General features: G+C 49.5%; 11 protein-coding genes across 11 annotated transcripts; 4 read left to right on the plus strand and 7 right to left on the minus strand.

Moving 5' to 3' along the window:
• Positions 1-906: 906 nt before the first annotated feature.
• Positions 907-2733, minus strand: fetC (putative ferrooxidoreductase Fet3; the record flags this gene model as incomplete). Its single annotated transcript, XM_002567796.2, has 1 exon — positions 907-2733. The coding sequence occupies one exon, from the start codon at positions 2731-2733 to the stop codon at positions 907-909; it is 1827 nt and encodes a 608-aa protein (XP_002567842.2).
• Positions 2734-3455: 722 nt separating this feature from the next.
• On the plus strand, positions 3456-4739 carry N7525_007266 (FTR1 family protein; the record flags this gene model as incomplete). Its single annotated transcript, XM_002567797.1, has 4 exons — positions 3456-3486; positions 3542-3663; positions 3719-4164; positions 4217-4739. 4 exons carry the CDS (start codon positions 3456-3458, stop codon positions 4737-4739), a joined length of 1122 nt encoding a protein of 373 aa, XP_002567843.1.
• Positions 4740-6770: 2031 nt separating this feature from the next.
• N7525_007267 (ferric reductase family protein) lies at positions 6771-8786 on the plus strand (the record flags this gene model as incomplete). The annotated part of the gene is made up of 7 exons (XM_061213964.1): positions 6771-6961; positions 7017-7146; positions 7218-7237; positions 7299-7591; positions 7644-8222; positions 8286-8719; positions 8772-8786. The coding sequence occupies 7 exons, from the start codon at positions 6771-6773 to the stop codon at positions 8784-8786; spliced, it is 1662 nt and encodes a 553-aa protein (XP_061068395.1).
• Positions 8787-9317: 531 nt separating this feature from the next.
• N7525_007268 (CRAL/TRIO domain protein) lies at positions 9318-10494 on the minus strand (the record flags this gene model as incomplete). Its single annotated transcript, XM_002567799.1, has 2 exons — positions 9318-9649; positions 9702-10494. The coding sequence occupies 2 exons, from the start codon at positions 10492-10494 to the stop codon at positions 9318-9320; spliced, it is 1125 nt and encodes a 374-aa protein (XP_002567845.1).
• A 241-nt stretch (positions 10495-10735) lies between these two features.
• N7525_007269 (DNA-directed DNA polymerase alpha subunit POL12) lies at positions 10736-12833 on the plus strand (the record flags this gene model as incomplete). Its single annotated transcript, XM_002567800.2, has 3 exons — positions 10736-11235; positions 11289-12588; positions 12660-12833. 3 exons carry the CDS (start codon positions 10736-10738, stop codon positions 12831-12833), a joined length of 1974 nt encoding a protein of 657 aa, XP_002567846.1.
• Positions 12834-13142: 309 nt separating this feature from the next.
• On the minus strand, positions 13143-13798 carry N7525_007270 (uncharacterized protein; the record flags this gene model as incomplete). Its single annotated transcript, XM_061213965.1, has 2 exons — positions 13143-13718; positions 13796-13798. 2 exons carry the CDS (start codon positions 13796-13798, stop codon positions 13143-13145), a joined length of 579 nt encoding a protein of 192 aa, XP_061068396.1.
• A 1086-nt stretch (positions 13799-14884) lies between these two features.
• N7525_007271 (uncharacterized protein) lies at positions 14885-15100 on the plus strand (the record flags this gene model as incomplete). The annotated part of the gene is made up of 1 exon (XM_061213966.1): positions 14885-15100. One exon carries the CDS (start codon positions 14885-14887, stop codon positions 15098-15100), a length of 216 nt encoding a protein of 71 aa, XP_061068397.1.
• A 342-nt stretch (positions 15101-15442) lies between these two features.
• On the minus strand, positions 15443-16327 carry N7525_007272 (aminoglycoside phosphotransferase family protein; the record flags this gene model as incomplete). Its single annotated transcript, XM_002567802.1, has 1 exon — positions 15443-16327. The coding sequence occupies one exon, from the start codon at positions 16325-16327 to the stop codon at positions 15443-15445; it is 885 nt and encodes a 294-aa protein (XP_002567848.1).
• An 873-nt stretch (positions 16328-17200) lies between these two features.
• Positions 17201-19015, minus strand: N7525_007273 (translation initiation factor eIF2B subunit delta; the record flags this gene model as incomplete). The annotated part of the gene is made up of 2 exons (XM_002567803.2): positions 17201-18190; positions 18257-19015. The coding sequence occupies 2 exons, from the start codon at positions 19013-19015 to the stop codon at positions 17201-17203; spliced, it is 1749 nt and encodes a 582-aa protein (XP_002567849.2).
• Positions 19016-19422: 407 nt separating this feature from the next.
• Positions 19423-21521, minus strand: N7525_007274 (kinesin-3 family protein uncB; the record flags this gene model as incomplete). The annotated part of the gene is made up of 2 exons (XM_002567804.2): positions 19423-21092; positions 21164-21521. 2 exons carry the CDS (start codon positions 21519-21521, stop codon positions 19423-19425), a joined length of 2028 nt encoding a protein of 675 aa, XP_002567850.2.
• Positions 21522-23002: 1481 nt separating this feature from the next.
• On the minus strand, positions 23003-23704 carry N7525_007275 (uncharacterized protein; the record flags this gene model as incomplete). Its single annotated transcript, XM_002567805.1, has 1 exon — positions 23003-23704. The coding sequence occupies one exon, from the start codon at positions 23702-23704 to the stop codon at positions 23003-23005; it is 702 nt and encodes a 233-aa protein (XP_002567851.1).
• Between the last annotated feature and the right edge of the window lie 82 nt (positions 23705-23786).

The following is a 23786-nucleotide window of genomic DNA, read 5'->3' on the forward strand; positions in this document are numbered from 1 at the left end:
TCGAGGTTCGGCAACGTACGATGTAACCAGGACATCGCCACACCAAGATGCCATCGAGAGGGTTCACCTCATGCGACATTGCAGCCACTACTGAAACCCAATCTGCGTGACCCCTTAGCTTCCTCCCTATGCATTGTCTAGTATAAGTCTTCCGCTCATGGAAGCGACTCATGATCTGGTACCTCCTATGTCCTACTTCTTAGTGTCAGTGGCCAAGCTTGGAAAGTATGATCGACGTCCGGAGGTCGAGATTAAGAGAAATACCGGGTCGGGCTTCACTGGTTTTCTGTCAAAAAGTAAATTTTGCGCATGCCGATAACGTGCCGTCAAAGTGATAGAGTGAGATTACTGAGACTATTCAGTGTGGATGTAAGCTCGGGGCAAGTCATGACAGCTTAGCTTGCAGCGTTCTTGAAGGATCGATATATGTTCTTCACGCCAGAGTACTCCAAATATCAAAGTTCCATGTAACATATACAATTCTCCCAGCCAACATGTTTGCACTCCAATTTTCCTCTCGTTGCCTAGATCGAGACACAATCTTCGAAGCGCCTCCATCTTTACTCTGTTTAATTTTAGAGTCGATATTGGAGACAAACATAGGTTTCTTTGGCTTCGGCCAGACGTCTTCTCCTCCCTCCTCCGGTAACCTTCTGGGGAATCTATACTTAAATGCCAATATATTGTTCGAGGAGTGGAGAACACAGACCTGGTGAGAGGTAGAGCATGATGTGGCACTACCTAAAACGAGAAATCGGAGAAAAGAAACGCGAGACAGGCATTAGAATTGAAGAAAAAAGGGAAGGGTTGACAACCAAGAGATTAATTTCAAGAAGAATGCAAATTTGTACACACTCAGGCAAGATGAATATATATTCTACGTACAGCAAAAATCCAAAAAGAAATTCATAGCCCACGCTCGGTAACCACAGCAGTCTCCTCCTTGGATTGGATTCCTGAGATACCGTAGACGGCAATGAACGCCATGCCCAGGAAAGCGGAGACACACGAGAAAACCATTGCAACAATGCCCCTCGCCGTAAACCCGGCAGGTAACCACGGAAGCTGCTTGTTTTGGCCGGTTAGGTCGAGCAGGTCTTCCGTGCTAGCGGCAGCATTACCCTCGTATGAGCGGTTGCCAGCTTTGCAGATGTTAATATCACTCTCTGTCAGCGACAATTGCTCCTGGATCTGCTTCGGGGCTTCAATGAATGACATTGCCAGTCCCTGCGACATATGCCAGTCAATGTGGCAGTGGAACAACCAAACACCAGGGTTATCGGCGACGAAACGGATAACAAAATTACCCTGGGGTGGTGCGACGAAGGTATCCCGGCGAGCAGGGTATTTCGGGAAGCTACTGGAGGGATTCTCGGTGGCATTGAAAGGGACGGGGTCACCGTCGGCGAAGTCCTGGAAAGAAGGACCATATGAGGGAGTGCGACTGACGAGCTGGAAGTTGTGTCCATGCAAGTGGAAAGGGTGCGAACCGCCGTCCAGGTTATTGAGGATAACCTCGACGACCGCCTTGTGACCGAGAACGAACGGGTTTGTGTATTCTCCGTAGACCTGCGCATTCGTGGCGTAATCCCCAGATGTGAGGACCGAATATAATGTTGGAACCTTCGGCCTCGTGTAGGAAATATTGTTGAAGAACGCATAGCCCGCGCCGTCATTCAGATTATCCATAATGACGTCGACCTTAATAGTCATATCGGGCTCTGTGAGAAGCTCCATCCGGTCGTGAGGAACGAGTTTCATGTCATCATATGGGACAAGGTCGGAGGAAACTTCCACTTTCATTGCAGCTTGTGGATGCGCCGCATTGCTATTGTACTCGAGCCAATTGGTTTGGTTGAGCTGGAGAGAAGGCGAAATTACGTCCAGCAGAAGCGAGTCGGCAACGGTCACGATGGGATAGTTTTTATCCGTGGAATTTTTCATAGTGATCAAGATGGAGTAACGTTGCGCAACGGCGATATAAAGAGTATCGGCCTCTTGCTCATCGACGTATACTCCATCGATTTCGACAATGCGGAAAGTGTGATCTTCAATGTAGAAGTACTGCGCCACAAAGGCACCGATATTGATCAATCGCATCAAGTAGGTCTTCCCGGCTTCAACGGGAATGTTGGTTTTTAAAGTGTCATTGAACAGGAAGGAATCCGGGACAGGCTCAGCACCCGTTGGATTTTCAGTACGAATGAAGGGGATATCCTCGATAAGATCATGGTACCAGTCACTCATCGTAACGGTAAGTTCATGGTCGTACATATCGTTGAAATACGCCTGATCGTCGTGCACAATCAAAGCTTGTCGGTAGCCGTCCGGGTAGCATGAGTCGGTATGGCAATGATACCAGTAAGTACCATTCTGAGGGATAGTGAAGTTGTAGGTAATCGAGGCACCAGGAGGGACTGGGCATTGAGTGACCATCGACGGACCATCCATATCATTGGTGCCATTTTGGAACATGCCGTGCCAATGAATGGAGGTCTCCTTGTCCCCAAGCCCGTTATACATATTGACAATCAGGCGGTCTCCCTTATCCACCTCAATAACAGGTAGCGGCCACTGGCCGTTGATGCCCACCACCTTGCGCTCATGGAGTCCATCAGGGTTCGCATTGACCCATGTGACATTGAAATCCAAATTCACTGTCTTCGCTTGACAGTACTGCACAAGAAGCAGTATCGCCGTAAGGCGGACCAGTATTCCATGATATATAGCCATGCTTTGACGTTTGGCCAGGAAGGAAAGGAACTAGGAGGATTTCCTGTTTACCGATAAAGAGAGAGAGCGAACAAAAAGACTACGAGCTTGGGAACGGAATCTTGGAACATCCCTAGCGCAATACAAGATTGATAAGCATAAAGTTAATCCTTCCCGATCTTCTTAATTAAACCTTCCAAGGAAGCTTCTTTCATCTTAATCAGATGGGACCCGTGGGAGATTGCCAATTTTCGGAGTTATACCATGGGAGACACAGTCATTGGGCCACATAGTGTCCGCCTAATTCAGTAGGGGAATCGGATTTTCACGTACTTTGTGCTCACCTGCCAAATTGAGAAATATGGCATGACCCCTCTCGCGTTATCTTTCCAATCCAACAAGGTGGCTGGACCTGGACCTTGGACATGTGGCAGTGACCAGGTGGATATGTCTAAAAGGACGATCACGAATCATAATGCCAGACGCTCAAAAAAAGCTTCTGATACGGAGGATTTTTGAAAAAACTAAGCTCAATACCAAAAGGCTAAGCTCAATACGAGTGGGTCGCTGAAAGTCAAAGCGGTTGTTGTAGCCAGCGTAATTTTACATTTTGGAATTCCCCAATATACTTTCGTAACCGGCGGGGCTACGTACAAGGGGGTGTATTTGCTTTCCAATGACTTTGTTCTTTGAATCTCTTCTTCTTTGTGCCTTGGGGAACTGTCAAACTCATCTCAAGCATCATGGGTAATAACCAGGTTTTCGCTGTCACCGGTATAGTTCATTGCTTTTTGGAAGACATAACTGTTTATTAACTCGGGTCGATCAGTGTTTTTCATTTGCTTTCGAGAATGTCTCGAGACGACGGTGGTTGTGTCAGTTCTACTGGCTTTCTTGAAGCTATCGCTCTACGACAGTGATCGCCCGACGTATAAAAGACTAGTGAAACAAGTATGCGATCATCTCTTACAATCCTTTGCAATTTTGCAAGCTAAATAGGAAACAGGTCTGGCTAGGGTGCGGCTTAGGCCTATTTGTTTGTCTCGCAGTCGGGTCAGGCATGATTGGTGCCTTTTACGGCCTCGGGACAGACACTTTCTCCAGTACTGAGGACATTTGGGAGGGTGTTTTGGGAATTATCTCATCGATAATCATCACTATCATGGGCGCTGCCCTTCTGCGCGTGTCTAAACTTCAAGACAAATGGCGTGTCAAGCTCGCCAAGGCCCTCGAACACGAGCACGATCCTAGCGAGACAGGGAAGGGTCGTGTTAAGAGGTGGTTGGAGAAGTATGCTATGTTTATACTGCCATTTATCACGATTCTCCGTGAGGGTCTCGAGGCCGTTGTGTATGTTGGTGGCGTTGGATTAGGGCTTCCTGCCAGTTCCTTCCCCTTGGCCGTCTTTTGTGGCCTTTTGGCCGGTATCGCAGTGGGCTATATTATCTACCGGTATGTCGATTCAATATGTTGGAGAATGATACAGAACTAACATACCCCATAGAGGCGGACGACAGACCTCGATGCAGATATTCTTGATTATCTCCACTTGCTTCCTCTACCTCGTTGCCGCTGGTCTTTTCTCACGTGGTGTCTGGTACTTGGAGAACAACACCTGGAACCACGCTATCGGAGGTGACGCGGCGGAGACGGGCTCTGGCGCCGGATCCTACGACATCCGAGAGAGTGTCTGGCACGTCAATTGCTGTAGTCCGCTTATCGCAGGTGGCGGCGGTTGGGGAATCTTCAACGCGCTCCTTGGTTGGACCAATTCCGCCGACTATGGCTCAGTGATCTCTTACAACTTATACTGGATATGTGTCATGATTGGCTACGGGCTGATGTTTTACCGTGAGAAACGTGGAGCTATACCTGTCATTGACCCGGCTATGAACAGCGTCGCAAAGGCCAAGGCCAAAGCCAAAGCCTTTATTCTGCGCCGTCCCTACGAAGATCCGGTAGCACCCGTTGAAACAACAGTTCCCGTTTCCGAGAAGCGTGCAGAGACTGGTGTTTTGGCTCTTTAGGTTTGGTCAGTTGAGCTGGATCGGTCTGTTTCAATGTGGACTGGGGTTTATATGGGCGAGAGGAGGGTCTTCCAGCGAGAGGGCCACTGGTCGAAAGCAGGATCATCGGTCGAAAGGGTCGAGGAAATGAAATTTGGTATTTTGTAAATTGAAAAATTCCATTTTGTCTTCAGATGTGAACTAGTAATTTTACTAATACCGTTTCCGCCAAGCGGCACCAAGCTTTCATGCAGGGTCTCCCGAGGTCTTAGTGTCTCGTGGCCGTGGAGTGGACGCCCACTTACTTCCCCACCGGAGCACTGCCCCAAAATACCTAGGTAGGTTCCACAGGTTCAAAAGGTAATTCTGCATGGATTTTCTGTCTAATGCAAAGGCTTCTTAGTAGATAATATCGCTAAACGCGCTACGGGAATCTGAATTCTTCTCATGACTTTATTAGCCCGATCGGGATACCTTGTTCGGTGAAAAGTCCGAACGAGTTCAGAGGGGCGGCTACATGGAAACGACATAGATTCTAGCACTTTCTGACCCGATTCTAGCACTTTCTGACCCGCACTAGTTAGTACTGTTCCCGTGGACTACTACGGAGTAGTATTTCACTGATTGATAATCTTATCACTTTTACAGTGGCTTAGCTCTGTATACTAAACATTCCAAGGTTGAAAGTACCCATGGCCCCACTCAACAGATTGGGAAACCTTGGAATGAAAAAGATTGTCAATCTTTGGACCCTTAATGTCCTCCGGTAAAGCCCTGGATTAGCATGCCCAGGTCCATTGTCGAACTTTCTTGGCTGCATAGAGGATCAACGCTATACCTTATACCCCAAGGAATATGACGAATTGAGCAGTACTGAAAGCATCCATATCCCACCTGGGCAGTTACCGTATTATGTAATTTGTGACCTTAGTGGACCGACGTCAGCCACCAATTTATAGCAGACGGTATGGTCTTCTGTGTGCAGATGCCATATTCTGCCCTATGCTGCTGACATTTGTCTCACGTTGAGCGCCACCAAACTTTACATGGCGGAAACTGACCTGGGGATTATTGAAGGAAATTTCAATCAGATTTGGAATAATTTAAGGTTTATCTGATTGATTAGACTTTTTCGTTATCCCGAATACTACGGAGTACCTACGGAGGACCCCCAAATGCAATGTGCGGTGAAAAGTTCCGTGCAGGGATTTTACAGTCCATGTGACTCATACATTCTGTTGGACCCTGAAAGTCTACCTAGGTATATATCATTTCTCCGCCAGATCTTCCAGAAGGACTGAAAAGGAACGCGTACTCGATATAGTACCCAGACTTGATGCTTACCCAATGGCCGAGTCTTTCATTGCAGCCCTATCAGAACGCGAGCACAATCACTACATACTAGTACATTATGGCAGGAGTAAGGATCCAGAAAGCGGTTGGACACCGGTTGAATATATAGCGACTATTAGTTAGCCATTCTTTTTAACCGACCTATTAGCAAGCTATTTACAACCAAACAACCGCTAAACGTCCGTCAAAAATCCGTTAAACGTCCGTTGAAGGACCGCTGGGGAATCATTGAAGAATCTCTGAAGAACAGTCAGTAAACGGCTTTTTTATGGTTATTTGAGGTTGGTAAAACAACAGGGCTCGTCCAACCATTTCCTGTATCCGTGTTCCACCTACGTATGTACGCAGGTGATACTCTGATTACATTTCCTAATTTGCCGTGGGGAAATAGGTTCCGGTGCATCACAATATGGGAAATGCTCCGCTTGGCCTGATCCGCACCATATGAGACACGGAAGTAAGCCGAGTGCACATCCTGAAGACAGTGGACTCCAGTTCATCCTCTTGGCACGCTACTTCCGAGTACATACGCATCCTGAAGACAGTGGAGTCTCTAGTCCATGCTCTTGGCACTGTTTTCTCCGGCGCAGTTCCAATGGAAGGAAGTGAAATTAATAATTGACCTTTCCGGTCAGGTTGGGTTGAGCCTAGAGATTTTCTTTTTGAGCTTCCACGTTGAGTCTGTCTGCAGCAGTTAGGATGAGTGACCCCAAAGCTGCAAAGGCTGCTATGAAGGCATTGCGCCTGTCTAACAACAAGTGGAGCGTGAAGTATTTTGCCATTGCCATCGGTGCAATCATGGTTCTTTTTGCTATATACCACTGGTCAAGTGTGGTTCACTTTCGTTATGGTCGAAGGAAGAATTATCCTACGTTGACTCGGAAGTATAGGTATGTCCATTGCCGATGTGGGCTAAGGAGAATACTGATCATCTGAATGTGACAGACAAGTTCGATGCTTTCTTTCTAGTTCAACGTTGGGGTTAAGGACAGATCGGTCCATCCTGTATACCATCTACTGGGCTATCAACTTGATTCTCGCTCTGACCAATATAGAACTTACGAAACTCATCGATGTGAGCTGAGCTCATTCGTTCTCTGGCCTTTGTATACATTCTTACTGACGAGTTCCTGCATAACTATATAGGTTTCCAAACGATTTGGCTGGTACGTGTACTTGTGACATTCTACTCCTACGGTCTAGTAACTGACCAACATCAATAAACAGGATTTCAGTCGCCAACTTGGTGCTTTTGGTCTTCTTGGCCTTGAAGAATATGCCCCTCGCGCCATTGACTGCCACATCCTACGAAAAGCTCCGCCCACTGCACAAGGTTTCCGGTTATACCTGCATCTTCACAAGCGTCCTACATGGCATAGTGTACATATCTGCCTGGTCGGAGATTGGACACCTGGCCAAAATGAAAGAACATGAGATTTTCGTCGGCCCAATTGCAGGTTGCGCCATGTTAATCATTGGCCTTTCAACCATCACATACTTCATGCGACGGTATTACGAACGTGGGTCATTCCTTCGTATTCTCCTATAATTTGCACTTCTAACCGTCTGCAGTCTTCTATATGCTTCACATAACCATGTTCATTTTGATTATGATCACAGTCGGAATGCACCGTCCGAAATTCTCAACTTCAGTGGTGATTATCGTGATTTTCACTGCCTGTCTTTGGACCTTGGACCGCATCATCCGCGGCGCGAAGATTTTCTGGAACTTCTTTGGAAACTCTCTCACTGTCACTGCCTTGCCGGGCAATGCCCTTCGTGTGAAACTCGGCCGTCGCATGCGCTATAGTCCAGGATCTCATGCATTCTTGTGGGTTCCCGCCATCCGCTGGGCTGAAAGCCATCCGTTCACTCTATTATCTTCGGATCCATCCGAGTTCGTTATCCGAGTGTACGATGGCTTTACGCGGGATTTATATAAAGCTGCCCAAGAGTTCCCGGGGAGATCTCTACGCTGTTCTGTAGACGGCGCATATGGTCAGATCCCGAACTTCAAAGTGTTTGAGAAAGTTGTCCTTGTCGCCGGTGGCAGCGGTGCTAGCTTCACATTCGCTGTTGCACTAGATCTGATTGAGGCGTTTAACAAGGCAGTGAAGTCGATTGATTTCATTTGGGTAGTTAGACATCAAGGTACGTTAAAAGTTTAGAGGAAGCAACGTGTATATACTCGCCTCAACTAACTCTGTCCCATAGAGAGCCTCGAATGGTTTGCCCAAGAGCTCAAGCAACTTCAGTCGCATCCAGAAGTGAATCTTATTATTCACGTCACTGGTCAGGCTGACCTTTCCGGCACATCGTCATCCACATCCCCGAGTTCTTCATCAGAGAAAGTATCCGCAAAGGACGATATAATCCTAACAGAACCTTCCCCGACCGTTTTAGCGAGAGATCCTGAAAAAGACGCTGAGCAACAGCCTACAGGCAATATTTCTTCTTCAGTCAACGAGATCTTGCTAGGGCGTCCGAATATTGGCAACTTGATCGCGGCCGCTGCCGCTGGAAGCGCCAAATTAGACGACCGCGTCATTGTCGGTGCTTGTGGTCCTAGCCAACTTCTGAGTACAACACGGAAGGCTGTTAACAAGGAGTTGCTTAATGACGGACCATCCATAACACTCTATACTGAGGTAAGCTAATAAGAGTGCCAGAGGAAGAAACTTGACTAAGATTGCAATACAGGAATTTGAATGGTGATATTCAATGTTCAAAGGATATAAGCCAATTCGTTGGAGGAGCTTGGTTAGTCTGAATTATGGTACATGATGGAAGAGAAGAAATATGGGAGATGATACTGTTCAAATTGGATGTGACTGACTGCGTTACGCCACAACAATGATATACCTTGCCTTCCAACCAGTTGTGGTCTATATAAAATTGACATTCCCATGAAAGTGTAGGCTTTCTCATAGGGTAAATCGCCCCCAAGACCCTTTTCCCTGCATATTGTAGCCAAAGGTCTAAATTTGGCGTGTATACGAGATAGGAAAGAAGAAAATTCAAGAAAAATTAGCTATCTATATTTGGGTGCTCTATCGTTTAATTATTGACAAAGATTAACATGTCTATGAACAGGCGTATCGAAATGATGCTGTATATGTAAAGAAATCCAATCACCCCAGCGCTGTGAGAAAATGCCGGCTATTGACCAATGAAGAAGGAAAAGGAAATGGCAACCGAAAATGACGAAACATACCGAAATATGTGCAAAATGATATGCTCGCCCCATCAAGCTTGTTCGCTGGCCTTGGCCTCAGCCTGGGTCTGAGACAGGCTAGGGACATTTTCACCCTTCAGGTAGTTCTCGAACTCGCCGACCAGCTTTCCTCCCTGAACCCAGCGTTCACGGTAAGCCTCACGGCGCTGTTCAGCCAGCTTGTTCAATGCAGGCCAATAGGATGCATGATCGTAGCGGAACTCGACATCACCGCCCACAGACTTCATAAGATGGCTGGGCGGGACGTGTTGACGCAGGTCCTCGTTGAACTTGAGCTTCTGTCGAGTATTCGGGTCAATCAAGGGTGTGATCAATTTGAAGAATCCCCAGATGACGAATGGCACTATGACAGAAAATTAGTAACTTGTCATTGCTTGAAACATGGCATCACTAACCGTTGATCACCAGAGACCGACCAAGTCTCTCGGGGTAGTGGTTTTGCAAGAAGCCGAGCGTCTGCTTGGCCTGACCGATGCTTGCGTTCTGGCCAGACTTTGTCTCTTTGAAGTTGACAATTAGGGCAAGAGTCTCCTGGCCAGGTCCCATAATATCAATGGCCCGCTCCAGCATGAAGACAAGATGCTCGAGCTGGCGGTCACTCTTCTCCGTGTTCTGGTTGGAGGGCAAGAGATACAGACATGGCCGTCCGTTGTTATCATAGCCCAAAATGACCTGCTTGCCCGTTTCGTTCTCAATTGAAATATATTCAGGTGTCAATTTCTTCAGGTCATACTCGCGGCGCCATGTGAGAGTGCTCTGGAGGCGTGTCTCAGCCTCGGAGACGTTCCACTTGGTCGCGCGTAGGTAGCGCAAGAGACATTCGCGACTCAGCCACATCTTCTCATCCTCGGTTATGGGGGACGTCGGGGCATCCTTCCCGGCCTTAGTTGCCACTGTGGTCCATGATGAAGCAGACTTAAGCACAGCCTCGTATTTGGATTGTTGTTCCGGGGTAAGCTCCGCGGGTGCTGCTGGCTTGGCTGTGTCCAGTGGCTTAGCGAAGGGCTTCTGGATGAGACCGTCTGCGGCGGATGTCGGCAACTCGAGGTCAATTGGCGTTGCGGTTGAAGTAGACTCGACCTGGGCGTTCACGGGGGCTGATTCGGCCGATGTTTGTCCGTTGGTACCGGACACGGTATCGCCATTGGTAGGCGCATGCGCAGTAGCACCTTGTTCGGAGCTCGACATGATCTTAGATGGTACCTAAATATATAGACTATACAATGACACGTGGAGATCTAAAGAATGAAAAATAAACCTAGGGGCAAGGCTAATCACCAATTCTAACGATCGACAGGTCCACTCCTATCATATGCTCGAATAATATTACTGCTTTGGGCTGCTTATGTCAGCGACACGGTCTCACGCGTCTTGCGCGTGTCTGTACTTTCAATGTCCATTGCCCTTCCACGATACACATCTCACCACAATGGACGCCGAGGGAGAGCTCAATGAGTTTTTTGCGGGCACATTCCCCGACGGCATCCCTAAAGATATCCTTGCCGAGCTCCTCTCCATGCTGCGGGTGCATTCGATCTCCGCAGAGGAGCTCTTCTACAAATGGGAATCATACAGCATAAAGATGGGCGAGGGGGTGACATTGACAATGCAAACAGTGCGAGGCTTTAAACAAGATGTCCAAGAAGCTTTGGAGCGTGAAAGTCGTGACAAGGCTGGCCGGCACACAGAAAAACGAAGCGCAAACATGGCAACTCCGCGGGGCGCGGCCGCCGCTGGCAGCGATATGTTTGGGATGTTCGATCAATTGACGCCGACTGCCTCGAATGCTCGAAGTGCGAATGGACTTGGATCTGCGAAGCGCAAGGCCGAATTCACGTCGCCCGCTACACCAAGAGTCAGCAAGTTCGAAAAGTCTGGATCACAGACCATCACAAACACACCGACTGGTACACCTGGCGATGGAATGCAGTATGTGTTTTTCGGCCTACATGATGTATTGAAGGTGCTGACATTACGGACAGAGCAGTCCCATTCTCCGATCGACCAAATCCTGGCCAGACGGTGGAAACCCTCAATGCGCACTTATCCTTGCCAGAAACCCCAATGGCGCCATTTTCTGAGGCGCGCATTAAGCCTACCGCGAATACGGACCTCAAAAAGTTTGGTTACAAGCCCATGGGCATGAAATTGTCAGAAGCATCGGAGATTTTGGATGATCGTATCGACGAGTTCGCGACTATATTCCAGGCAGAATTCAAATCAGACGATATTACATTTGGGAGTGCAGCCATCCAGAGCACAAGCGAGATTATTGCTGTCGGACGGATTGCTTCCGACAGTCTCGAGGGGAAATTGAACCCAGCTTCCCTCGTACTTGAGACTTCGCGCCGCACCGGAGCCGGTAGACGAGTCCCCTTGAAGGTGGATTCGGTACCCTCGGCGAACTTCTTCCCAGGCCAAATCGTGGCCCTCCGAGGGATCAACCCTTCCGGTGAATATTTCACTGTCAAGGAAGTACTCCCAATTCCCCTATTACCACCAGCCGCATCTTCAGCTGTGGCACTGGACAACATCAACGAGCGACTTGACGGAGATGCAAACCCACCACTTAACATCATGATTGCGGCCGGGCCATACACAGCGGACGACAACCTGGACTTCGAGCCACTGCAGGAACTATGTCAGAAGGCAGCCGAAAGCTACGCCGATGGTCTGGTGCTAATGGGACCGTTCCTGGACATTGAGCACCCTCTTCTTGCATCGGGCGATTTCGACCTGCCAGATATCAATGGTCTTGACCCGGACACAGCTACATTGTCCATAATGTTCCGGCACTGTATCTCAGCGCCACTAGCACGACTTGCAGCGGCCGTCCCGAGCATCACGATCGTGATGGTCCCGTCTGTGCGCGATGCAGTCAGTCGGCACGTGTCCTGGCCCCAGGAGATGATTCTCAAGAAGGAGCTGGGTCTCCCTAAGCAGACCCGCATGGTCTCGAACCCCGTCACATTATCGTTCAACGAATGCGTTATTGGAATGTCCTCACACGATGTGCTCTCCGAGCTTCGCCGCGAAGAGGTCTTGCATGGTCGGCCCGCAGAAGGCAACCTGCTCACCCGTCTGCCCAAGTATCTCGTCGAGCAACGCCATTTCTTCCCTTTGTTCCCTCCGACTGCACGGTCAAATCTTCCAAGACCCGGAACTGAAGGTGGCATGGCTACAGGCGCCATGGTGGATCTGCCCTACATGAAACTGGGCGAATGGTGGAATGTCCGGCCCGATATTTTAATTGTGCCGAGTATGCTGCCGCCTTTCGTAAAGGTATGCTATCCCCTATCCGAGGCTTTTTGTTCCCAACTTCCATGAAGGTGCTAACCTTGTTATTTCTGCAGGTCGTCGACAGCGTGCTAGTAATCAACCCAGGTACTCTGTCAAAGCGTCGGGCTGCGGGCTCATACGCCCAAATGGCCGTGCACCCACGACTGGTGGCAGAGGACGAACGCGAACAGAAACAATTGAGTCACAAGCTGTACGAGCGGGCTCGAGTGGACATCAATCGTATCTAGGGACATGTATAATCATATCGCATTACGCGCGGCGTTAAGGCTCGGACCAAGCTAGGTCAGCAGCCATTAGGTATTGGCGGTTCTTGGAACAAGATCGCAAATGGAAACGAATCAATGATCTTCAGATATCATAACAGAAGGATACATCCAACGTGGGTATCATAACGAGGCTATCCAGCCCGGAAAATATGCTCCAGTAAAAGGAAATGCAACACAAGACACCCTTTACCTGCGTGTAGAAAGCATTCGCAGCACCAACTCCAGAAAAATAAAAAAAGTCACCCCATGGCCTCAGTAGATACTGATCCATTACCGCAACCCAATAACCCTCCGCCCACCCATCCTGCGCCCAGAATCCCTGACCCTAATAACAGGCGCCCCGGCCGCCGCCGCACCACCCCCACTACCCCGCAGCGTAGCCCCAGGTCCAGAGGTCGCAGCCCCGGCAGCACCAGCACCTCCAGGACCAGTCAAAGGCCCAGCATCAGCCCCATGCCCTTCGCCATTGACAAGTGCCTCAAGACCAAGATCGCGCCATACGGCATCCCGTCTCCGCTCCATAGCGCGGGCAATACCGAACGCCGCATGCTGGTCTGGGACGACGTCGTCCTCGTCTTCAGGATTCGGGGGCTGGTATTGTGGTGCGACGTAGATGTCTTCTATTGGTAGGTATGACGGGATTGTAGAGGGAGAGGTCGAGCCGTATGTTACAGCGTTTGCGGCAGCGCTTGCTGCGTCGCGGTGTGCGGCCGAGGCGCTGTTGGCGTTGTGTGGGTCAGTTGTTGAATTGGTAGCTGTGGATGTGTGTGGTCGTGTAAATTCTTCGAAAAGGTCTGCTAGCCGTGGTTGGTGCATGTGTAGGTATGAGGCGGAGGAGTCTTTGCTCTGGTGGTTTGCTGTTAGCTTTGGATTTGGTGGACTCGCTGGGAAATTCTGAAGTGTGCTTGGGGTTAGGTACGTACCATCTTGAGATATTTTTTTATCCTCTTATGGAGATCTTGGGGGATTGGGGAATACTTTGTCAATGGACTTGTCAACCTTAAGAGGCTTACTATAGCTTATCAGCGTGTAGATGGTTGTTGACGGCAGAATAACACGAGAGCACACCGCTTCCATCACGTGGTCAGTACAGTATGCGCCAATCACCCCAGCAGGCATATGATATATCTTTTAAGGTAAATCGCATCCATATATGGGAAGATATATCGCATTTCTCCACTCACTCCCTGCGCTTCAAGGGGCGAATCAACCCCTTCAACTACCAACTTGAAGGATTCTATTCCCAAGACTCTCTCACCCTTCTTACGTCTATACAACATAGACATAACTACCTAACTAGATATCATTACCACACCTGGGCACACATGCCAGTATCATAGCTAGAAGGATAAAGACAGTTTAGCCGCATGTGCGTTGGACAAGGTGCATGTCAAAAGAACGAGAACATTCTCTTTTGTGTATGTATATAATCTCGTAACGTCCGGTTCCTCCGGCAAATTGATTAGTTGTGGTAACTTGCGGTCGTTTGAGTTTGATAAAGAAGCGTCCCTGAGGTAGCATCTTCATCCACCCCAATCTCCTCATGCATATATCTGTACATCCATTGCCAATCCAGAATACATATATATGGACATATTCTACTTGATAAGTCCGAGGCAACTAGTTCACATATTACCGAAGAGGAAAGTTATTGTACATTGCCACGGCGTTTGGTGACGATAGTATACAAACATTGAATGCGCAGTTCCTACACTATCATTAGGTACGTCTGCCAGAGTACGAGAAGACGAGGACCGCTCATTACAGGCCCATGATATAGGATAACTATTTTCTATTTGTTCCAACATCCCTAACTAAGGGTTGGTTGGCCCAATGTATCCTCACAAACCATATCCCCTTCGCTGCCCACCTCAAGGAAATAGCTGGTTCTGAAGACTGTATAATCTGCCTACCACAGAGCATTCTCCCTCAACGCCCGTCTCACGGGCCTGTTTTAATCGCCATGCAGTCCCAATAGCATCAGGGCCAGCCGCAATGGTACCCAGTCTACGATGCGCAATTCGACACCGCAGCCCCTGATCCTATTGACCCGGTCAAGAGATACCATGAAGGTGTTTTCGTCGAACGGAAATCCAAAAACCCGTGATGGAACCCTATTTCATGTTACGGGCGACATCATCGGACCCTCCGGCATGCGTTACGAGGAGAAAACCAGCTACAAGGCTGCGAATTCTTCGCACTTGCGCAGCTACGAACAGATTGAATAGGTTCTCCCTGCTGATTTCTATTCAGGGAATATTAGCAATATCTTGGGCAAACCAACCCACCAGACAACAAGGGAACTAGGGATGCCGGTACCCCTCCCGTGAAACCAGATACTCGTAAGAGCTTCCTCATGGTAAGACTGGATCTTCTGTGAGTGCTGAGGTGCTGAGGTGCTGAGAGTTTGTATCGGGGTTTGAAAATGACCAAGCAATGAACGCCCGCGGGCATCATTATTGCGATCAGATCAGGTTTCTTCCTCGCTGCTGTTGCTGCTTCGTCTCCTCCCAACCCCTAAGCACTCATTACTTGTATTTAGCAGCCAAGGCCTTTCCCAATCACCGAGGTTATAGCCAATCTTTGTCAAGCATACGCATTATTCCCATTTCGGCCGGCCATATTTGAAGAAACTCGTGAAGTCGCCAGCACCAGTCATCCGTCCAGTCGAGAAACGGGGGCGTGCAAAACGCATTGGAGTATTCCCAGAAGTCAGGATACCAGCCAGCAGATTCCCAATCTACAAGCATGATGTCAAAGGATCGATCTCCTCGAGCATTGCGGCCTCTCTCTGCGACCATAATGTTCTTCGGCTGAAGGTCCCCATGTGTCAACGTTGGCCGGTGACCTTGAAGTACGCGAGGGAGGGAGATTTCATAGAAGCGAGCTTTGAAGTCTGGCCGACCATCACGTTCACTTGCAGCTCGATAATTCTCCGTGAGACCTGCAACGAAGGCAGCTTCACCATGGAATGGCCCCAAATACTTTCCACTGCCCTTCCGGCACCAGAATAAATGATGGTGCACACCGCCACCATCTAAGCTTCCATAAAAGTCATCAGGCCATGGACTCTTGGCCTCTCGCAAAGTATCAACTGCCGCGCGGAGTTTGGCCACAATGTCATCTTTGTCAGACTCAGTCAATGACGGCCAAATCGAGCTCAGTCGCACACCTGGAGCGCGTTGCATGACCAGGAAGAGTTCCCCAGCATCGTGGTACATTGCGTACAGTCGGGGAGCCGGAACATTATGGACGTGTTGTTCGAGGTAAACCATAGCCTGTCCCTCCCATTCATTCACACTTGTACCAAATTTAACAACAATCTCATCATTTATAGCAACGACCTTGTCAACGAAGTCCCATAAGACATTGGGACATGCCCGGATTTCATCTGGAGTAGGTAGAGCGTGAGGCAGAGAGTCATTCTTGAAGGGAAGAGCAACTGGTTGCCACATGACGGAGTGAAAGAAGTTGAGGTGAGGCTGAAAATAATTAGAGAGGGGAAGGAGACAGGGTCAGAGTTACTCGAGGCGCCTGACCTGCGCGTTCTCATCGTGGCACGCCGTGTTGGTGGGTCCACCAGGCACTGAACCTAGGTATCTTTTGTATGGAATTGCAATACAAAAGGTACCTACAGCAGCACGACATATAGTGACCTGTGGACACTCTATGATTATATAATATACTGCCAGCGGGCAACCTTGCCTTGGAAAAGCCTCAATGAATTCATACTATGTATAGAGTCTGAGTACGGCGTACACCAGCCTTCGCTCTCGAGAATAGCCACCACCTAGCGCGATATTGCCTTGAAGATTTCCTCAATCCTGGGTTTGCGTCACTCACCATTCTCGCAGGGCTCTACGTTATGCGCTCCAGACAAGCGATAGAAGATCTAGTAGGCAGTCAGCTATATGGGGCCAGGTGATTTTATAGCTTGTCCAGTCACTCTAGAACATAAGTATAACAAATGAGAGCATATATGACCCAGAAATTCCAGGGCCACAGGGACCATTGTTTTGCACCCCGACAATCTTCGATTTTAACGTCATATTAGGCCTGATGAGGTGCGACTGTACAGGCTTCTACTCAAGCGAGTGGATATACCTACATATATGTACGAAACCAGGTACATAAACCAGCCCTAAAGCCAGTATACCAAAAAGAAAAAGAAGGATCAAAGAGACAGAGAAGAAGAGAAAAAGAAAAAGACCCGGAAATCACGACGCCTAAGCAGTCGGAACAACTCTCATTGCTTTTAATTTAGATTACAGGTTCAATACGCTCCAGATTCATGACCATGTTGCAGAAAATTCGAAGAAAGCAATACATCACAGGTTGGTCACCATACGGTGGACGATCGGGACAGCACTGGGAGGAAGACTGCCCATCTCGGTAATAACCATGTCGACGTATTCAGCAGGGGTAACATCATACATGATGTTGAGCAGCTGCAGGTTGGGAGTGTTATGCCAGTCCGCAAGGGGCGACGACGAGGTCTTGTGCGGGATGACAGGAGATTCGGGAGCCGGGGTGCGGTTTCCACCCTTCTTATTCTCAGGCGTAGGGGGGACATGCGCATCCGGGGTGGGAACGGCGAGGGAGACAGGGGGGTCCATGGGTAGCAGCTCGTTGGCATCGGCGATTTCGTTGACGACGATGCTGTCGAGGGCGACGCGGTCGGTGAACTTGATTGTCTCGCAGCAGACAATGACGGGGATTTCGACGCCGCTGGCGCGCTCCTTGGCGGACATGGCGACGAGGGCGGTACCGACGCGTGAGTACAAGCCGCCGTTACTAGTCATGGCGTGGGCGCCGAGGAATACCTTTGTGGCGTCCTTGACGGCGTGGGTGATGGAGTGGACGAGGGAGTATTGGACGTCGAGCCCGCTATTGGCGAGATCGCGGGCGAGGCTCTTGCCTTCGAAGAGGGGTCGTGAGTCGATGATTGAGACGCGGAATCGCTTGCCTTGCTTGTGTGCTAACAGAAGTGTGTGCTTGACGATGCTGCTGCCGGCAAAGGTCACGATCACGTCGCCGTCTTGGACCTTTTGTGCTGCGCTGTCGGCAATGACCTGGTCGGCAACGGTAATCTTCTCCCGGATAAAGCTGTCGATGTACTCGCAGAGTGAGATCTTTGCGCTCGCCTCGGGGGTAGAGGGATCAATGCCAGCAATGAACAGCTTCAAGGCACGGATGGCATTTCCCTGACTGATGGAGAGGGGTCGGCATGTCGAGAGGTAGGTGATTTGGGACGACAGGTGTGTTGTCAGGTGGCGAGCCAGGGAGGTGCCCAGGGGAGTTGTGTATGATTCAATGACCTTTTAGAAAGCGACTTGTCAGTATATGGTCATAGTTCTCAGCATGAAACGGGAGAAACAACATACTCGTTTAAAAGCAAGCAACGTCGCCACGCAACGCGCACTGCTGCCGCAGATAGCGTAGTCCACCAGCTGCATGCCCAAGGCCAGTATGGCAGGGTGTACTTCCTTTGTGGCACCGCCGACAGTCACACGGCGCTGTTGCCCATACAAATGGCCAAAGACAGCAACCTTCTTATCATCCTTCTTTTTCTTTTGCTCCACGAGAACGGACCCAGTTTGCGCGACGGGACCTGAGCCACGGCGCGGGGGCGGCGCTCGGGGTCCCTTCTGCGCAGAGCCAGTGCCAGCAGCATCCTTCTTCGGGGTAGTTGGTTGACGAGGCTGGGCTCCAACACTAGGAGTGGGAGTGGTACTGCTGGTTGTATTGCCTTCCCTCTCAAGTTTCTCTCGGATGCGCCGGGCAGCCTTATCGGCCTTGGCCTTCTTCTTCAACTCAGCTGGGGTAAGCGGCTTGTCTGTGGCGTCGTCGGTAGACGCGGGCGCATCTCCGGTGGGCTGGGTGGGTTTTGAGTCGCGGATCGGGAGAGTCTGCGGAGGGTTTTCGGTCGCGGGCTGAGGTTGCTCTGGTGCCGATGAGGCAGGGGGGAGACTGGCGCAGTCGGCGCTGGATTGGAGGGTTCCGCCATCTTGTCTGTGAATTAATTCTTGTGTGAGGGTGGTTCTGCGACGATGGTGGGGAGAAGGAGAGAGGGTTGACTCACGGGAAAAGAAATGATGCCATAAGCGGCCCACGCAGCGGCGCAGCCCTAACTTGCGGTTCATTGCAGACAATGGACAATGTGTATTTGTTGAATACTCCTTGAGTAAGTCTCAGATCCTCTTCAGTTGAATGCCTAATTTCAGACAGCAATAATTTACTACTCCTAAATCAATGACATGGCCTCCATATAAGACCGTTGCCTGAAAGAAACTCATGATACCCAATGAATAGGTTGGTTGGCCTTGAAACATGCATAACATCAAGTGTCTCATTATTCATCGCAGGGGCTCGCTATAACAGAAATAAGTACACAGGCCAAAACTAGTCTGGTCCCGATTCAAACAAGGAAGTCCAGACAAAGACTTCAAACGTTTGAAAAGGGCATCACAGAAGAGCAGACAAAGAGATCGCCGCCAACACCATTTAATCCCTGTACACCCAAAAGATAAAAATAAGTCATATCCACATATTAACGATTGCTGATAATGGTTCCCAGGGCGCGCCGCTTCCGAGTCGTATGCTCCTCGATGGGGCGGAACCGCTCATGGTCTGTGGCCAGCTTCCTCTTGAAGACACTCAGGTCACCAAGAAGTTCATGCATGTGATTTTGCATGAGTTGGGCCTCGTGCTCGGTAACACCATCGGCGCTAGTATCGTCATCTTCCCAGACGTCCATGTCGGATTCAGCATCTGATACCAAAGGAGAGCCTTCGCGGTCCTCCGGATCATGACTGGGTGGTTGATTCTCATCCTCCAAGGACATAATGCTTGGCTTTCGCTGCTCGAGCGTAATGGGTGGGATTGGGTTCTTGAGACTCTCAACCGCTAGCTTCAGATGCATGCGCAAAGCGTCGTTTTCTGTTTGCAGTTGTCGAATCTTGCATTCACTGACCATCTTATTCTCTTCCATGAGGCGTTGCATTTTCTCGACTTTCTGTTGGTACTCTTCGAGCCTTTCGTCGGAGGCCTCGCTCACCCGCTGGTTGACTGCTGCTTGGCTGACGCTGAGTTGGAGGGTGCGAATTGTCTCTGTCATCTCTGCAATCTGTCGATCACGCTCAGCTGCCGACATTTGGTCTTGGTTGACCCGTGCCCGTGTTTGAATATTCTTAGCTTGGTCTGCATAGCGAAGAGTCGAAAGTGTCTCTTCATAGTCGGCAGGTGCGATACAGGCGATCATCGCTGTCTTGGAGTTGCCGCCTAGACTGTCCTTCAATAGCCATGTCAGGATCGAGTCGCGGTATGGTACCAGTTCTTTGCCCTTTCGCGGGCCGCGCAGTTTCTTAGGATCTGCGAGCGCTGCAATGACACGTCCTAGTGTGGTCAAGGACTTGTTGATATTTGCACCCTCACGAAGTCTAGCGCCAGTCGCTTCGGTAGATTTGGCACGCTCGGAACCTGCCAGATCGACCAACCGAATCCGAGCAGTGCGCTCAGTCGTCTCATCTGTTGACAAGTCGTGGTGGATCTGTTTTAAAGTAATGGTAAAGACTGCATGAGATCGGGACGAAGTGTCGTTCATCTTAGTGCTGGCCGTAGTTCGTGAGACGTCGCCCTTTCGCATAAACTTCATCAATTCACCGTAGTTCCTCGCCGTGACCTCTGTCAAATCCTTGACGTATGGACCTTCTGAAGGCGATTCGCGAATGCGGAGATAGTGCGGGGGATCTGTTCGAGGGACCAAGAGATCGCGAACATGCTCATTGTATACTTCGAAATAAGATACTCGGACGTTGTAGCTGATATCGGGAGAAGGCGAGTTCTCAATGCGCTGGAACAGATCCTCGCACGTTCGAGGAATCAAGCCGGGCCTATCTGGTGTTCCCATCATGGTGTAACTCTTCCCCGAACCTGTCTGTCCATATGCGAAGATACATGTGTGGTACCCTTCGAAGTTGTGATCCAGGAACTCTTCGCCAAGGGAGTTGTACACATCTTCCTGGTGCGCATAATGCTCGTCCTCCTCGTTATGGGACCAGAAGGAGTTATCGAATGTAAAAGATTTATCTTCCAAGGTCTTGCCGCGGGCCTGCGACTTGGGTTTCCCTTGATCGCCGGGTTTCGGTTTCGGTGCTTGAAGGCGGGTCATCTGCGTGCGCGGGTCCATCGAAATCAAACATTCTGCCTTGCGCTCGATTTCTACAAGAGGTCAGAATATGTCCTCCACTTTTGGGGATCGCCTCCTCGCATCCCTCCCAAACAACACCTACCTCGTGGTAAGAACTTCCGCACTCGCACGACGACGCGCACATTTCCCCCTGGTGTTGGGCTGGCCATTCCATCTCTAGTATGGGGTATCGCGAACCCCTCTCGTGCGCGGAAGGAAGGACTTGAGGCTGTGGATCGGAGGGTGGCGGCGGAAGCGGAGGTGGAGATAATGCTGGGTGAGGTGATTCCTGTGGCGGCTGAGATGTCGGATGAAGCGGCTGAAGATATCGAGCCTGGGCCCGGATGGCCGATGTGGTGATAGAAGCGCGGATCTAGCGCCATGTCCCTACTACTGTCGCTTAATAGCTGCACACAAGCAGTGACGGCGTCGCGTCGTCGATCAAGAAGAGAGTGGTACATGCAAGATTGATTCCATGCAATGGGATTGACAAAGGGGAAAATAAGAGATAGATTGGAAAGGGAATATGTAGACTGGAATGAGTGAAGGGGGGGGGGGGGTTACTGTTGCGCGTTGTTTCCTTGGGAAGTTCAAATGTTCAGTTCATTGTAAACACACTTGGTGAGTCTGGAGCATATTTTGGCGGAAAGAATGTATAATATCAGAAAAAGAAAGAACGGAATTGAAATTGGAATAGAATAATAGAATAATAGAATAATAGAATAATAAAAGCTTGCAATAATAAAGCAAGGTGATGATTTCCTTCTACATCAAAGTGTCACCGTCTACAAGTGCTGTTGCCATAGCAATGACCCGCCTAACTCCACTATTATATAGACGGAGTACATGTGCTACTATTAAGACCTATTAAAACCTATTAAAACTTACTGAAACCAATTGAAACATATTGAAACCTGCAGATAGCTTTCAAATGTAGTTAAATTCTTTGTAAAATATATAGGATATGGATAATTACATGTACTTAATTTCTGTTCTCCTTATCAAATTATTCACTCACTCTCCCCTACATAAACTCCGAAGTCTCCGCGTTCATCGCCTCAACCAAGTCGGATTCTTCGTTAGGCTGATTCTTTGTGGCGCCCCAAGTTGGCTCAGGTACCGGATTGCCAACAGAGTCCATGTGTTCACTCAAGAGTTCAGAAGGGCCCATTTCGCTGTGTTCAGCCTTTTGCGTAGCATGATTCCTGGCTCTGGCATTGGGGGCTTCCACGCCCTTATTTTGGCCTTTGTCCTTAGGCATGTCTTCATAGTGTTAGCGAGAGTTCTTATAGAGCATCGCATCCCCCCACCGTCAACTCTCGATGCTCTTTTCATAAGGTCCAAGGGGTTAGATTGGGATCCATACCAAGAGACGTTTGTGGTTATATGGTAAATTTCATTCAGAATGTTTGATGACTGTTTAAAATCCGGGGAAGGCTGTCCATATTTATGGGCTGGAGGTGGCGGCAATGATACGATCATGACGATGAGATTCACCACCACTTTGGGTCCTTCTCCCTAATCGCCATCCAGATGCATCTAGTTGTGCCACTGATTCTATGGTGTTCTGCGACAGAGCCAGTTAATTTGATGGTTGTGGACCGTGGTTGTTCTGAGGTAATTCGTGGATACTGGACGTTTGGATATGCCATCATAGCTTTTTTTGCCACAAAGCTCTGTTTTGTTATTATTTGGACTACCCCACGCATAGTATATTCTTTATCCATCTGGGTGGCGATCGAAGCGCATTGATTCTGTTGGCCTAGTAACTACCCTGGTTGAAGGTGTCCACAGGCGCAAGTACAATTCGGTTATGTGCTGAACCATATGACGCCGAGATCACCTCTTTACGATCTAGATCGTTCATACGTCGGGAAAGAGTGCTCGAGCTCGAGTGCTCATTGGATGCTGATTATTTACGTCCAATACCAAAGACTTAGGTTCACCAAGGCACAGTCCGACCAAGGTAATCGAGGTATTCAAGCCCAGGTCGTTCTTTCTTTGCAATAAGCACATTCACCAAGCTAGGGATGCTTTCCTCGATAGTAAGCCGAGCATCCGGACCTCCCAACTCCGTTTTAACCCACCCTGGAGCCATCACCGCCATTGGACGCGATGGGTCCCGACGAGCTGCAAAGCTTCGCATGAACATGTTCAGCGCGGCCTTGGTACCGCGATATACCTCTCGCAGACCTGTCTCATTGTTGCTGATGCTTCCCTGTCCAGAGGACATCACGCCGATAAGACCGGTCGGAGCCACATGATGCGCCAGACCTTCAACGACACGCATGGGGCTGAGCGAATTCGTGACCATGACATGCACAAAGTCCTCGGTTGATACTTCTCCGATCGTTTGGGTTGGGTCGCGATTCGTTGTTCCGGCGTTCACAAACAGGACGTCGAATATCTTGCCCGATAAGCGTTTGTCGAGCGCTTGGATTTGATCGGGTTGGCAAATGTCCAAGGTCTCAATATCAACTCGGCCGTTGTACTTGTCTGCTAGCTCGTGGAGTAATGTGCGCGACCCTCCACCGCGGACTGTCCCGACAACGTTCCATCCCCTTTCTAGGAATTCTGTTACCATGGCATAGCCAAGGCCACGCGAAGCGCCGATGAGAAGAATTGTTGGGGGTGAAGCGGACATCGTTTGGAGCTATTTCAAACTTGGTCAATATAGTTGGGCGGATTCGGTGCCTTTTAAACCCAGCAGAGTCGGCTCGGCATTT

Source organism: Penicillium rubens (assembly GCF_028828025.1).
Source record: "Penicillium rubens strain IBT 27055 chromosome Unknown utg000003l_segment0_segment0, whole genome shotgun sequence".
Lineage (NCBI taxonomy): Eukaryota > Fungi > Ascomycota > Eurotiomycetes > Eurotiales > Aspergillaceae > Penicillium > Penicillium rubens.